General features: G+C 38.5%; 3 protein-coding genes and 1 long non-coding RNA gene across 7 annotated transcripts in view; 2 read left to right on the top strand and 2 right to left on the bottom strand.

Annotated features, from left to right (window-relative positions):
• Window positions 1-7,610, top strand: part of LOC119077043 (protein lin-54 homolog) — a 21,880-nt gene extending 14,270 nt beyond the window's left edge. The window contains exons 1-7 of one of the 4 annotated variants that reach the window (XM_037184170.1): window positions 4,136-4,437; window positions 5,196-5,304; window positions 5,371-6,270; window positions 6,334-6,607; window positions 6,667-6,850; window positions 6,910-7,058; window positions 7,130-7,610. In XM_037184170.1, the coding sequence (XP_037040065.1) occupies window positions 4,433-4,437; window positions 5,196-5,304; window positions 5,371-6,270; window positions 6,334-6,607; window positions 6,667-6,850; window positions 6,910-7,058; window positions 7,130-7,470 (1,962 nt within the window). In that variant the 5' untranslated portion in view covers window positions 4,136-4,432 and the 3' untranslated portion in view covers window positions 7,471-7,610. Of the gene's footprint in view, window positions 1-4,135; window positions 4,440-4,687; window positions 4,823-5,195; window positions 5,305-5,370; window positions 6,271-6,333; window positions 6,608-6,666; window positions 6,851-6,909; window positions 7,059-7,129 lie in introns of those variants that run through there. The other 3 variants (XM_037184171.1, XM_037184173.1, XM_037184172.1) reach the window with 3 other exon arrangements.
• The window catches only part of LOC119077050, a 20,881-nt gene extending 6,630 nt beyond the window's left edge, over window positions 1-14,251 (bottom strand). Inside the window, exons 1-2 of the long non-coding RNA XR_005087735.1 lie at window positions 14,241-14,251; window positions 1,481-1,486 (exon numbers count right to left, since the gene is read on the bottom strand). This is a non-coding gene — a long non-coding RNA (uncharacterized LOC119077050). The remainder of the gene's footprint in view (window positions 1-1,480; window positions 1,487-14,240) is intronic.
• Window positions 1,846-2,771, bottom strand: LOC119077049 (40S ribosomal protein S26). The gene is made up of 4 exons (XM_037184181.1): window positions 2,650-2,771; window positions 2,427-2,463; window positions 2,128-2,305; window positions 1,846-2,058 (listed from the first exon to the last, which is right to left on the bottom strand). The coding sequence occupies exons 2-4, from the start codon at window positions 2,427-2,429 to the stop codon at window positions 1,892-1,894; spliced, it is 348 nt and encodes a 115-aa protein (XP_037040076.1). The 5' UTR covers window positions 2,430-2,463; window positions 2,650-2,771; the 3' UTR covers window positions 1,846-1,891.
• Window positions 9,136-11,206, top strand: LOC119077047 (zinc finger matrin-type protein 3-like). Its single transcript, XM_037184179.1, has 7 exons — window positions 9,136-9,295; window positions 9,414-9,617; window positions 9,682-9,881; window positions 9,952-10,061; window positions 10,428-10,496; window positions 10,553-10,815; window positions 10,881-11,206. The coding sequence occupies exons 1-7, from the start codon at window positions 9,271-9,273 to the stop codon at window positions 11,111-11,113; spliced, it is 1,104 nt and encodes a 367-aa protein (XP_037040074.1). The 5' UTR covers window positions 9,136-9,270; the 3' UTR covers window positions 11,114-11,206.
• Window positions 14,252-14,295: the final 44 nt, after the last annotated feature.

Here is a 14,295-nt window from a genome sequence, read left to right as displayed (position 1 = left end):
CGTTCGGACAAAATAACTTTCGGACAAAATTACCCCGGACAAAATAACCCCGGACAATATAACTACAAAACACATATTTTAAAAACAAATTGTGAATAACACCTGCTAGCAGAATATATGGCGTAGGGTCAGTGTACCAGTCACCGGATATCTATGAGTAGTCGGACTATTATAAAAAATTAAAAATTTTAGAATCTTTTTATGTTTTTTACTCCGACCACTAGTGTACATAACTCTTTCACAGATCTATGATCTATTATATATCTCTGACCATATTCGAGTATATTCGAGTATATTTTCGAGTATGTATCGACTATATTTGAGAACATCGACTATATTCGAAAATATCGCCTATTCGAGAACATCGACTATATTCGATGACATCGACTATATTTCGAGAACATCAACTATATTCGATGACATCGACTATATTCGAGGATGCCGGCTATATTTGAGTACATCAACAGTATTCTTGGACATCGATAATATTCGAATACATCGACTATATGTGAGGACGTCGACTATATTCGAGGACATCCACTATATTATATGACATCGACTATAATCGAGTATATCGCCTATATTAGAATTTATCTGGAATATATTCGAATATATGTCGACTATATTCGAGTGTATCTCGACTATATTCGAGTATATATCGACTATATTCGAGTATATCTCGACTATATTCGAGTATATCTCGACTATATTCGAGTATATCTCGACTATATTCGAGTATATCTGGACAATATTCGAGTATATCTCGACTATATTCGAGTATATCTCGACTATATTCGAGTATATCTCGACTATATTCGAGTATATCTGGACAATATTCGATGACGTCGACTATATTCGAAGACATCGGCAATATTTGAGGACATCGACAATATTCGAGGACATCGACAATATTCGAGGACATCGACAATATTCGAGTATATCTTGACTATATTATAAGATATATTGACTTTATTATAGTATATCTGGACTACATTCGAGTATGTCGAGTATTTCTCGACTTTTTACGAGTATATGGACTTTTCTCGAGTATATTGAGTATATGGAGCGAATTCAGATCGACTATAATTGTGACGAGATTGTACTGGAATTCAGTCAATACACATGAGTAGAAAATCCTAAGTGAGAATACGATCATGATTTTGACATAGGTGTCAGCGCCGCAGGCCGTGAAGAAAGATGAAAAATAAAATAGCGGGGAAGCAATTTCATCTCTAAGCTTCCTGATATCGTCTGTACCATATTATGAAGTTCAATCAGATTTAGCCAAATTTGGATGATCGAGCTACGGTTAGGAGGAAAATTTTCATACTGAATGTGGTAATGTGAGGGATACTACATCAGCCAGAACACACCTAATTTTTGTATTTCTTAATCCTACCGTGAGACGGCATAAAATTTAGAATTAATAAAAAAGAGAGAAAGTTCAACCCAAAACCCCTTTTGAAATGCGAGTATCAACAATGTTCTAGGAAGGAATGCTGGTTCATCTTTTCATATATTTTTTTCGCATCGCTTACCTTTCTACGTATACGAACAGCGACTCGTTTTGTCAAATTTGTGATTGTTTAAAGGAGAACATTGACTATTCTCAATAAGAGGTTTCCCGTTGTCTTTCCATCTGCGTAAAACATTCTAAGTCACAGTAGCGCTGATTATTACAAAATGTAGAATACGTGGCTAGGTGGAACGTAAATTTACGTTCTGTTACTTAAGCTAAGCATTGGACACCAAATTCTACCTCCGTCAAAAAACGCCGTGTCTGTCTCAAGTACCGGAATTTCAATCGTATTTTTGTTATCTGCCGTTGAATGAACAAGTCTCCGATCCGGTTTTCAGAAAATTTTTATTGGAACTTTGCGTTAAACAAAATTTACTTTCTGGCTTGAGCCTGTTGACGTGCTACATCTCGAGGGAAAGTTCTTTGTGGTGGTGTACGAATGCGACGAGCTTCCTTTGACCTGTTGCGGACCACTTTCGAGTGAATAGCGCACGATACACAGTAGTGTAATTTTGCATACAGTTTCGGGAGAACGTACGCTGTAAATAACGAAAATATTTTCGGTCAGTTTTCATTGCGGACGGAACGCAGTATTTTCTTTCACTTACAGCTGTACACCGATGCTTCAGTAATATCACGAACGGCAGCTGCTTCCACAATATTACGGATGACGAATTTCTTGATCGCCTTGTCCTTTGGTACGCAACGTGCGCAGTTTGTGCAACGTACTGGTTTTACGTGACCACGGTTGTGTTTGCATCGTCCTCCATTACGTCTCTTCTTCGTCTGAAAGTCAAACGAAAAAAGCAAACGTGAAACAAGTGACAACAACACACATTTTTCACGATCAAATGTCAACATTTCGATTGCGGAAGAACTGAATCCATGAATAGACGGTTTCACTTACCATTTTGATCGAGCGAAATGTATCAACGCAAATAAAACTGTAAAACAAATGAGAAAAAGTTTGAGGTTAGTTCACGTCCATCAAGTGTAACACTGCCGAATTATGAACTTCGACGGAAACTTTGATTTTTTCAATTGTAAAATATGTGCCGCTAGGCCTTTGATCGTACACATGATCAAAATTTTGAGTTAAAATTGGAAAAAATCAATAAAATATCGCTCACCCAAAAACGTGCGTTCACGATTTTATCAAAGAAACTTTGAAAGAGACATGGGATAGTTCGAATTTTCTTGACTAGGTGGCTATGGATGTTGGCAGCACTGTTTTTGTTTCGAATATAGTCCCAGTAAATAAATATTATGACAAATCAGTGGGACTGGGCAAAAATATTGAGAAATCACGCTCACAGTTCTGACCTTGATAAAATGACTTCAGCCATCTTCGGCACCCTGCGACCCACGTAGAATTTAAAATAGACAATAGATATTAGATGATAGCTTCGAATAAACTTGAAAAAAGTATCAATGAAACGAAGCGATTAGGGAGAAACATTTATTTAACATAAAAGGTGCTGCTTACATAACATAAGTTCCTTAATTACACAGCATATTGATCAATACAAACAAAAAGTCGAATTCAATTAATCTTTTCACAAAGCTCAAAGGTGGCTACGTCATGAGCCATAAATATGATTACTAATTTCACCATGCTTCCGAGCAACGCGCTTCAAGCAAAAGTGATCATAGTTGACAGCTGCCAAATAGAGTACTATTTTGTATGAAATGCTTTTTATAGTGTTTTACAGTTGTTTGACTCACTGTCAAGTTTCAGTACCCTATTTAGAGCACCACTCATGCTTGAAGTTCGTTGTTCCGAGACACTGCGTCGTTTGACTTAATGAGTATAAATTTGGATGCAACTAAAGTCTAATGTTTGTTGGTTTGTTCCGACTACCAAGAAGAACGCGTTAAGTCAATTTCATTTTCACACATTTTTTTTGATTGTTTGCATCGTGGATGGGTATCGCATGTTTTTGTTGACGGTTTCTCCACTTGTCAGCAATTCTTATATAGCTTTTGTCGCTTTTGTAGTTTCCAGTATAAACTCTATTCTTTAATGCCTGTGCCACAATTCACGCCGTAAGTGCGGTCGATATTCAAATTCTTTCTAACGCAAGTCTTTCTAACGCAAGTCTTTCTAACGCAGCGTCATTTTCATACAAGGAAGCGTTGAACTGTATTTTTCGGTTCAATTTTTCATCGACTCGTTCAAATTTTTGGAACACTTACGGGGTGAATCATACACAATCGTATACACAAGATACACAATATTTCATAAACACATTTCAACATTCGCAATATTTATTTGATAGTTTAACTGTCAAATCGTATGGCAATTTTAATTCGTTGTGTATGTCGCTCATATTGTGTGCGAAGGGCATAAATGAAGAAAAAATTTTGGCGTTTGGCGAAAATGTATTTTCGACGCGTGAAATTTAAACATTTTGAGATTATATCGATCCCGAGCAAAGGAGGTAGCACTACTATAGTATATATACTATATATATTCATAATTTTGTTCTATTTCCTGATACCGGCAAAGAAACCTTATTTCACCGTCTGCCGTTGCGCTCAAATTTTCAAATTTTGAATTCTAGCCACTGGGATCGCCTCGAAATTTGGAGTGTCAAATTACCGACTTCGCTTCTATCAAATAAATTGAAACTGCACACGAAAAAAGCAGCGTTCTACAGTTTCGTAGTTTTCAAAAAAAATTATTATTTACACATTTCTATTTGAAATTGTCGAATGCAATTGTAAATCGCTTAGCATTAACGCTATTAAGAAGTGGTGCGCTACACAGTGTAATCAAAGAAATAAAAGTGGACTGTGAAAAGTGCGCCTTTTTCCGCAATATTCAATTTGCCTAAATGGTGGCCGTGACTTTATGTGTTTTTTAATATTACTCTGAAAAAGTTGATAAAGCCAAATACATTGTTGTTAACTATGGAAGGTAAATCGTCTCTACCATTACACCCGTTTTTGCATTCACTTTATAATCGATTTAGCAAAGCATTCCATTTGTACGGTGCCGATCTTTTATCGAAACAAAATCTTACAATTTTGAAAATTTGAATTTGAATGAGTGAAGAAGTTGGTATGTGTCTGGATTTCGCCAGATGACTTCGCCGATATGCCAGATTGAAATTTCTATCCCGTTTATTTACCGTTCGTTTCTTCCTTGTATTTGTTAGAAGATTTTGTGTCCATTGAGATGAAATTAATTAAATTTTTGTTTGTTAAACCATTAAAATTAGGGTCAACCTCGCCCCATCATCAACCTTACCAAAAGAAATGGACTTTTTGAATGATTTTCCGCTAAAGTTTAATCTGACAGTGAGTTATGTCGTCAAGCTTTTCTCTATTTTGAGAATTTAAACCAAAACTTGTGTCGAAATTGGTGATATAACACAATCTCCTTAGTTTTGACCAACTATGTAACCGTTTTTAGATCGAGCTGACAGATATGTTTATGAAAAAAAGAATTTGGACGCCCCAACTTCATATTCTCAATACTTAGCTTAATTTCGCACAATTTTTTGCTTTTTTTTAAAAATGAAAATGGAATTCGGTAATTTGTTTCGCCACATTTCGGTTACACTACGATTGTAAGTTGTTTCGACGCTTGCACTTATTAGATCGACTAATTATCGACTAACCTATCTTTAAACTTTATTCAAACAATAGAGTGAAATTTGAAATTTTATATTTCAGTGGACAAAGATTTACTCGACAACATCATTATGGACATAGACGAAATACCACTCACTGAAAATGATAAAACAATGATCAAGCATGAGACATCGGATGACGATCTCGTAAGTTTCTTGTGCGAAATGTTTCGTTGAAGTCGTGAAATTAAATTTTATCTTTTGGATATGCAGGAAGAAATCTTATCATCACCAACAAATGAGTACGGTGGCTTGAAAACCGAAGCAAAATCGATTGTACCGATGACTCTGACGAAAATCGCTCCGAAGCCAATCAGCACCACGAAAGCAGTCCCGGGCCAAATCGTTGTCATACAGAGGCCTGGTGGAACTACACAACAGATTCGAATCGCAGGTACATCAAATACACCGTCGTCGAGTGGACCCATCAAGCTCATCAAAACAGCCGATGGAAAGCTGTTACGCATTAGTTCGACCAAAAAGCCGACCACTCCAACATCAGCCAATTCATCGGTTCAGGTGAAACGAGTTATTTCGAAAAACAGTGCCGGACAAATCATAACTACGAGTGCACAATCTGTCGGAGCAAATGCGTCATCAACACCGACCGGAGTCAAAAGGACGTTTACCGTTGCCCAAGCACAACAAATGGGACTAATTTCTTCATCCAAGTTGAAAGAACTTGTTTCGCAAGCCACTGCCCAAAAACAAGGGAAAATCAACACGCCATTGTCACCAGAAAACAACCGACCAACAACGACTATATCTCCAACCGGCAAGGTTGTAACGCAAAAAGTTATCATCCAGACACCATCTGGCGAACAAAAGCAAGTGTCGTTGCCACCCAATCTGATAAAGCTTGCACAGAGCGGTCAAATAAAGGCGGTCAATGTAGCTGGAAAGGGTATCCAATATGTACGTGTCATGGGTTCCAATTCATCTGCAACATCGTCGCCAACGAAACCATCACAACAAACTGTCACAAAAGCACCGCCAAAGGTTTTTGTACACAACAAGGGCGCACCGAATCAAAATTCGAGACCGTCACTCGTCCAAACTTCAAAGCCGACAACGGTTGGTCTAGCTATCGGAAGCAATGTTGTGAGGACAAATGTAAGTTGATGTTAAGGCGCCGTAGTTCTAGTTAAAAATTCACTAACTTTGTTGTTGTTCCAGAATGCCAAGGACTCGTTCAAAACGGTTGGTGCGGGTCAGAGATTTTCAGCTGGACAGCCATCTACCTCTAAGGCTGTTTTGATAAAGGAAGAAGATTCAGCAACTGAGGATCGTACACATTTTGTGTTGGTTACCAAGCCGAAATTCATCAAAGTCGAAGGTGGAAATGACAGTGCACAACCAGCTTCACCGAGGAAAACACAAAATGTTACGCTCGAAGCGGAAGAGGATGACGATGTTGCGCTAATGAAAAGTTCTCAGTCATCCGATGAAGGTAACAGTTGCCAGAGACAAGAAAGTTTCAATTTCTGAATTTGTCTTGTCAATATTTAGGCATTCGACGCAAACACTGTAACTGCAACAAGTCGATGTGCTTGAAGTTGTACTGTGACTGTTTCGCAAACGGAGAGTTCTGCTTTAATTGTAACTGCAAGGAATGCTTCAATAATTTGGAGAATGAAGAGGAACGACAGCGAGCTATTCGCATCTGCTTGGAACGTAATCCAGCTGCGTTTAAGTAAGCGTGACCGAATTGATTGACTGAAACTTTTGTAACTGAAAGAAATTCTTTTCTAGACCAAAGATCGGTAAGGCTCGCGATCAATTGGACAGTGCTAATCGAAAACACACCAAGGGTTGCAACTGCAAACGTTCGGGATGCCTTAAGAACTACTGCGAATGCTACGAAGCGAAAATCGCATGCTCTGACAACTGCAAGTGTGTCGGTAAGTGTCCTATCGTCTATCATCTTCCCAGTGGATTGATTTTCAATAAAAAAAATTTGTCCTAATATTAGGATGTCGTAACATTGACATGGATGAGTCAATGTACGAAAACAATGCTTCAGCAAAATTGAACAATTCATTCGATAAATCGTTTATCGAGCGCACCACAGCCGAAAATCGTTTGCTACGTGAAATGACACCGCCATCGACGACCGCTGGAATTGGCAAACGATCTTGCAATTTTATGACGTCCGACGTTATTGAAGCTACCATTCAGTGTGTCATCGCGCAGGCCGAAGAATGTCAAAAGACTAAAATGGACCCGACAACAGCGGAGAAAATGATTTTGGAGGAGTTTGGACGGTGCCTGGTGGAAATCAATGAATTTTCGAATAAGAGCGGCTCGAATTGAGGAAGGAAAAAACTGAAGCATGTTGTGGATTGGTAGTAGTGGCAATAGGCTTATAGTTTGTTAATAGCATTTAAGTTGGAAGATTAACTAAGTGTGGCAATAAAAGTAAACGGCGAAATCGTTTGGGTTTCAATTGAAAATGTATTCGTTTTACGACTCGTCATTAGCAGTTTAACAAAAATCGATGGAACCTTTTGTCGATCAGGAACACCTTATATTGGGATCGGTAGAACGACTAATTCTAAGACTTTTTCTAAAAAAAACATTCACATTGGAACATCTGGTTGGGCAGCTGTAGCCCCAAGTAGTCAAAAAATCACGATTTTCAATGGACGATATCTTCGAAAGGAAACAACCGTGAAAGTTTCGGATTGTTGATATGGATAGAAGGTTACCAGCCCTGTCCACCACTAGTAACTGATTTTTCAGAGGTTGTTTCTAATGGCCCATTTTTGACCATCTTTTTTTGCTACCATTTGCTACCACTTTGAGCACTGCTGGAACACTTCCAACATATTTTTTTAAATCAAAATATGTACAGTTGCTTAGTTCTAAGCTGCAGCTTTGTAACAATAACGATACCAAACATGATACACATCGGTCACGACGCGTACGCTTTTTGTTAGATTTTTTGTAACGAGATCGCTCTACGACGAAATTTACAAACGAATCTTAAATTTCGAAATTGTAGTTCAGCTACTTCGTGTCCTCTGTTCTTGAATGATTTTTTCGTGTTAATAGACAGCAGTTGAGTGTCGAAGAAGTCAGATATGACTGATTTTGGTGTAGGTGTCACTATTGGGCTTATGCGGGTTTCTTCTAAAATTTTGAAATTTAAGATTCGACTGTAAATTTCGTCGTAGAGCGATCTCGCTACAAAAAATATAACTAAAAGGATACGCGTCGCGACCGATGTGTATCATGTTTGGTATCGTTACAAAGCTTAAGCTTTCGGCTAATATGTTGGAAGTGTTCCAGCAGTGCTCAAAGTTCGCCGATGGAAGCAAAAAAGAAAAGATGGTAAAAAATTGGCCATTAGAGACAACATCTAAAAAATCAGGGCTTGTAACCTTCTATCCATATCAACAATCCGAAACTTCACGGTTGCTTCCTTTCGAAGATATCGCTCATTGAAAATCGTGATTTTTCGACTACTTGGGGCTACAGCTGCCCAACTAGATGTTCCAATGTGAACTTTTTTTTAAATAAAAAGTCTTAGAATTACCCGCTACTCCACCGGCCGTGGACGACACACCTGCTGGTTCTCAGAAACGGCCCAGCCGTTCGGTCTGATTTTTTCCTGTGTGATGTTCTTGTCCATCACTGATTGATAATATGAAAAAAAAATTATTGGTGGTCGGCGTTCCCTATTTAATCTCGCTTCAAACCAACAGTGACCACATTTACGTTTCTTTTTGACTTCACTAAGGCAAAGATCAATTCAATAATCCAAAATTCAGCATTTCATTCATATTTTCGACCTCAAGACCGCTAGGACTATCCTTGCTGACGTTTGGTTTTTCTCAATGAAAGTATAAACCAGAATATAAGCATTTTACTCCTGATAATTTTTCAAAATCATTCCACCAACACAGACGTCACACGGGCCGTACGTTCCTCTCTATCCGTTCTATCTCCATCCTAATGTCATAACAAAGTTCAAAAAATGTGTATGACTGTCAAATCTGTCAAGTTTGTTGATTTATAATAAAATTTCAAAAAACTGTTTTTTCTATCCAAATTTCGTCGTGCAAGTTTAATCACGGAATAAATTTAGCATCATCAGCCGTGCCACTGAAAATGAACGCCGAAGATGAATTCACAGGTACACGCCCTCTTAAATGTAACTACTGCAGCGTAAAATTTGTCATCCGAATATGATATTGATTTGGCACCGAATCGAGTCATCTAAATCATCTCCATTAATTCGCATTACATTCTAGGCGAAATATCCGCTCCGTTTCCATTAAACTTCAAAATACCGCACAAGAGCTCAACATCGACTGACAATGAACCAGTGAATCAAATAAATCCAATGGAATATTACTCAACAGAACCAGCAGTGGCACTGTATCCGCCTAAGCCACCAACCGATGTTGTTGCTAAGAAACGAAAACTTGATGACGGAGCACCGCGTTCATTTTACAGTTCTGAGCCATTACGTTCCGTAATGTAGAGCGATCGTAATAGACAAACCTATCGATGTTTCAGGACCACCTTGCGACGAATCTCTTCCCATCGAATTAAACAAACTGATGTTACCATTGCATTGTGAACTGTGCTCGGTCACGTTGAACTCCCCGATAACCGCAAAAATCCACTACGAGGCAAAACCTCACGATAAAAAGGTCAATGCATGGCTGCTTGAATGGTCTTCGCGTACCGGCCTACCAATTCCAAAGAGACAAAAGGTTAGTGTCAAATGAGAATTTATGCATGATGCAAAGCAAGTACAAAACACTCTTTAACACTTGTGTTCAGGTGGCAGAAGGACCTTCCGGACCGAATGCCTTCCATTGTGAACTGTGTGACTTACCACTGACCTCTTTGCAACACGCTAATCAACATTATTCTGGAAAGAGACATAGGATGTATTTAAATCGTTAAAATTATTGGCGACAGTCTGTACCACCTGCACAGAATTTCTGTGGTTCGAGATGATTGTTATAATCCAGGAACTATGGAGCATTCCGTGTCCACGAGAGAGGCAGAGGATGTCTTGGGTTATATTGAAAGATATCCAGAATTATAATAGGAATCGCTCCGGGCTTGGCTGAACTCGATGGGTAGTTAAATATAAAGAGCGTCCAAAATCACCTAAGACATCCTCTGCCTCTCTTATTGACACTGGATGTTCTATTGTGCCCGTATTATTGCCATTGCAATTACTGCTGGTCGTTCAGACTATAGCCAAATTACTTTTTTACCCAAACTCAAAAGTTAAAAAAATATTTCAGGGCACTAGCTGGCCGTTCAAATCCGCATGGCTCTGGCTACTATGGCCCTGACGGCAAATGGATACGAATGTGAATATGAACAAAATTCCGTTTCCATCAACTCCCTCATTCTCATTACTTTACAGACAAACCAAAGTTGCAGTTGACCCGACTGGACGTTTTAATATTGGCGAGTCATTTCTGAATAATCATCAGCAGGAATCAGAAAGCGCAACATCATCAACATTGGTGTCAACCCCATCAACAATAGCACCTTCAACATCATCACCATCGGTGGAAACTGAACCGGATAAATATTGTCAAATTTGCAATGTATCTGTGACATCACAACCGCAAATGAAGCTGCATTTGGAAGGGCAAAAACATGCAAAAAAACTGAAAGCCATTGGTATGCAGCAACCACGGATCTAACAATCGGATGTAGATGAAACAATAAATATTCTTTTTGTACAGGAGCACCACCATACACAGCTGATGGTAATGATACCATTCTACAGTGCATAGACACTAAACCAACAAAAGGTCATTTAAAGAAAAGAGACATTTCGATATATCGAACTCCATCCGGGTATTTTTATTGTAAACCCTGTGACGTTACAATACCCAATGAAGTTCTGTTCAATCAGCATCTCGATGGTAAAAAACATATTAAAGCCTGCTCCAATGCAGCTAATGTTTCTAAATAGTTTGGATGAAAGGAAAAGAGTTGGTACAACCAAGGCTGTATACTTTGAGGAGGTCACGCAGATGCAGATACGTGGTTTACACACCACGTTTCATACAAAAAAATTCACCACACCATACAAATTCAATTTTGGTGAATTTGTTTGTATGGAAAAGTGTGTTCCCGCTTATCTAATAAAATGGCGATCTGCGTGACCTCCCCAAAGTATACAGCCTTGGGTACAACCAGATTATTTTACAAAATGTGCATGGAATAAAACTAACGAAATTTGTGCAATGAAAAAACATCTTTTTTTGCGATCGCCAGATTATATCCAACTTATAGACGAATGGGCTTGTTCAAATTGAGGAAATTGACAGAAATAGTAAAATTTAAACATGTAACGGTTATTGGGATGGGCTAATTAGTCTGGTTTATTGGACTTAGGCTAAGCATTTTTTTAATGTGGATATTAGGCATTGACTGGACATTTTTTCGGTATGCCTACTCCCTTGAAAATTCAGAAACAAATTCTTCTACATTTTTAAAATGCTAAACAGAGTGTTTTTAGGAAGTTAAACTGGAGTAAAATGGGAATAAAGGTAAATGGAGAGTACCTGAGCAATCTCCGCTTCGCTGATGACATTGTACCGATATCAGCGAATCTAGGTCAGGCTCAGCTTATGCTACAACAGTTAAGTGAAGAGGCAAGCAAAGTTGGCCTCAAGATGAACTTATCGAAAAAAAAAGTCATGGCCAACATCGGGGACGATAGAGAAATCAAAATTGGTGACACTGTCATTGAACGAGTCGACAGCTACGTGTATCTAGGAAATAAACTGAAGTTAGGTCTGGACAAGCAGACTGCAGAAATAAGACGTAGGATTGGTCTTGCATGGGCAGCGTTCGGAAAACTCAGACTCATTTTCAAAAGCAAAATGAATAATAGTCTGAAACGCAAAGTTTTCGACACTTGTGTCCTTCCAGTGCTCACTTATGGAGCGGAAACGTTAACTTTAACGAAAGCATCCGAAGATAAATTGAGAGTGAAACAAAGAGCCATGGAACGGAGTATGCTTGGAATAACACTCAGAGACAGAATGACGAATCAATGGAATCAAACCAGGGTCGTTGATGTCATGGAAAGAATAGCATCTCTGAAATGGAGCTGGGCGGGACATATTGCAAGAAGGACAGACGAACGTTGGACCAAAAAGATCATGAACTGGCGACCATATAAAAGACGTGCTATAGGTAGACCACCAGAGAGATGGACAAACGGAATTAAGAATATTGCAGGTACAAACTGACAGCAAATGGCAATGGATCGTACGAAATGGAAAGAAGTTGGAGAGGCCTACATCCAGCAGTGGATAGAAACAGGCTGAAACAGAAGAAGAAGAAACAAGTGATTCAAATAACATGATGTTTGTTTGCCTCTTCTTTAAGTAAATAATACTTTAAGCTAATGCTCAAACTAAGCGCTTATTTTTAATGGCAGTTTGCATTGAGAAACCAAATTCTCTCCTGTAAAGTAACAGTTTTATGTACCGACCCAAAAATACGGGTCTGGTCCACTTTCAAAAAAAAGTTCTCCTGAACAAGTTTGAACCATGATTATCCACCCCTCGTCGGACGAAATACCAATATGTTAGAGTTTTTTTACAGTCAACAGATGACACTACTTTCTTTGTTCAAATATTTCAATATCAGACACATCAGACATAAGTTAAAATTTTTCACACAGAAAACCTTGGAAAAAACAACTGTCACCAAATTTCTTTCCAATACGCTTCCCACCCTTTCTTGCAAATCGTCAGTATTCTGTTATGATCAGAGCGAGAAAACCGAAGACTAGTTATTATAACTTGCCTTGGGGTACTTGTGAAAGTATTTGCTTCTCTTTCAATGTGTTACGTTGAGAGCGAGAGGACCGAAGACCAGTTTATTATAACTTGCCTTGGCATACTTGTCAAAACATCTCTTTCTCTTTCATCATAACACTATAGAGTACTCCAAGTACCCCAAGACAACTTATAATAGACTGGTCTTCGGCCCTCTCGCTCTCAACGTAACATGTTTAAAGAAAAAGCAATATTTTGACAAGTATCCCAATAATTAACTAGTCTTCGGTTCTCTCGCTCTGATCATTAGCACTGCTAACGTTAAAAAAATTTGATTCAGATCCTTCGGAGGAATATCGATTTCGTTTCATTATCGGACACTAAACAATTCTCTAGAACATCATAATTGACAAAAAATTGTTTCTGAGTCGCGCAATGCATTAAAAGTTTACATGAAAACGCATAGAAACGCATGCATTTTCGATTGCGTTCCGCGCAGGGGCGGATTACCCTATGGGAAATTCGGGACCGTGCCCATGGCGCTGGAAAAATTTGGCGCTGAGTTCAGTCACTAAATTGACAATTATTTTCTGAGTAGAAATTGTTTATTAGTTTCAAACTGAAATCTATCACAAAACTGTAGAGTGTTTGCTGATGCCTAATCTCGTAAAGCACAGTACGCACGGAGTTCCAAATTTTTATTCTGGCGAGTGCATGAGTTCACGGGTTAAAATTGAAAATTTCATTTCGCATGTCATAGTATTCAGTCCGAACATTTACAAAAAGAAATTATTTTGCCGGGAAGCATGAATGGTGAAGTCTAAAACAATAGTCCTTTACATAATGGAAAGTGGCAAAAAAGAAGGAAACCGCTCCTCTTCGATCTCTCAAACTAGTTCAGAATGGATGCCTCGAAAAAGGAAAGCTCGACCATTGAATTAGCGTAAAAACTACGAATTGTGATGTGGTCTTCATGAACTAAAATTTGTAACTTTTAGCTCATACCAGTACTATGCCAATAATCAAAACAGCATTTTCTTGTGGTATCAGAATTTCTCTAGTGATGTCTGTTTTTGAAAAATTTCTTGCTCGCTGCGCTCGCAATTACATTTCTTCCACACTACGATCCATTTCAATGGTCTCCGGAATGTACGTATCTAACAAGCAGTAATTTTCATTATTACCACCTTGTTTATAAGATATTCATATAGGAAAATTGGCGCTTAAATTACGTTTGCCAGTGGCGCTGAAAGCTTTAATCCGCCCCTGGTTGCGCGACTCAGAAACAACAGTCTATATACGAACTGTCAAATATCATCCATAGAGACATAGAACCTCATCAATATTTATGAAAACCGAT

The sequence above is a fragment of the Bradysia coprophila genome, unplaced genomic scaffold (genome assembly GCF_014529535.1).
Source record: "Bradysia coprophila strain Holo2 unplaced genomic scaffold, BU_Bcop_v1 contig_232, whole genome shotgun sequence".
Lineage (NCBI taxonomy): Eukaryota > Metazoa > Arthropoda > Insecta > Diptera > Sciaridae > Bradysia > Bradysia coprophila.
The sequence above is the reverse complement of the archived record's forward strand: the minus strand, read 5'-3'. Positions and strand labels throughout refer to the sequence as shown.

Coding starts and splice junctions, on each gene's coding strand:
- LOC119077047 (XM_037184179.1), top strand. CDS start 9,271: ATGAACGCCGAAGATGAATTCACAG. Junction 10,062..10,427: donor TCTGGAAAGAGACATAGGAT/GTATTTAAATCG, acceptor AAAATATTTCAG/GGCACTAGCTGGCCGTTCAA. Junction 10,497..10,552: donor GACGGCAAATGGATACGAAT/GTGAATATGAAC, acceptor ATTACTTTACAG/ACAAACCAAAGTTGCAGTTG.
- LOC119077049 (XM_037184181.1), bottom strand. Junction 2,059..2,127: donor TGAAGCATCGGTGTACAGCT/GTAAGTGAAAGA, acceptor CGTTATTTACAG/CGTACGTTCTCCCGAAACTG.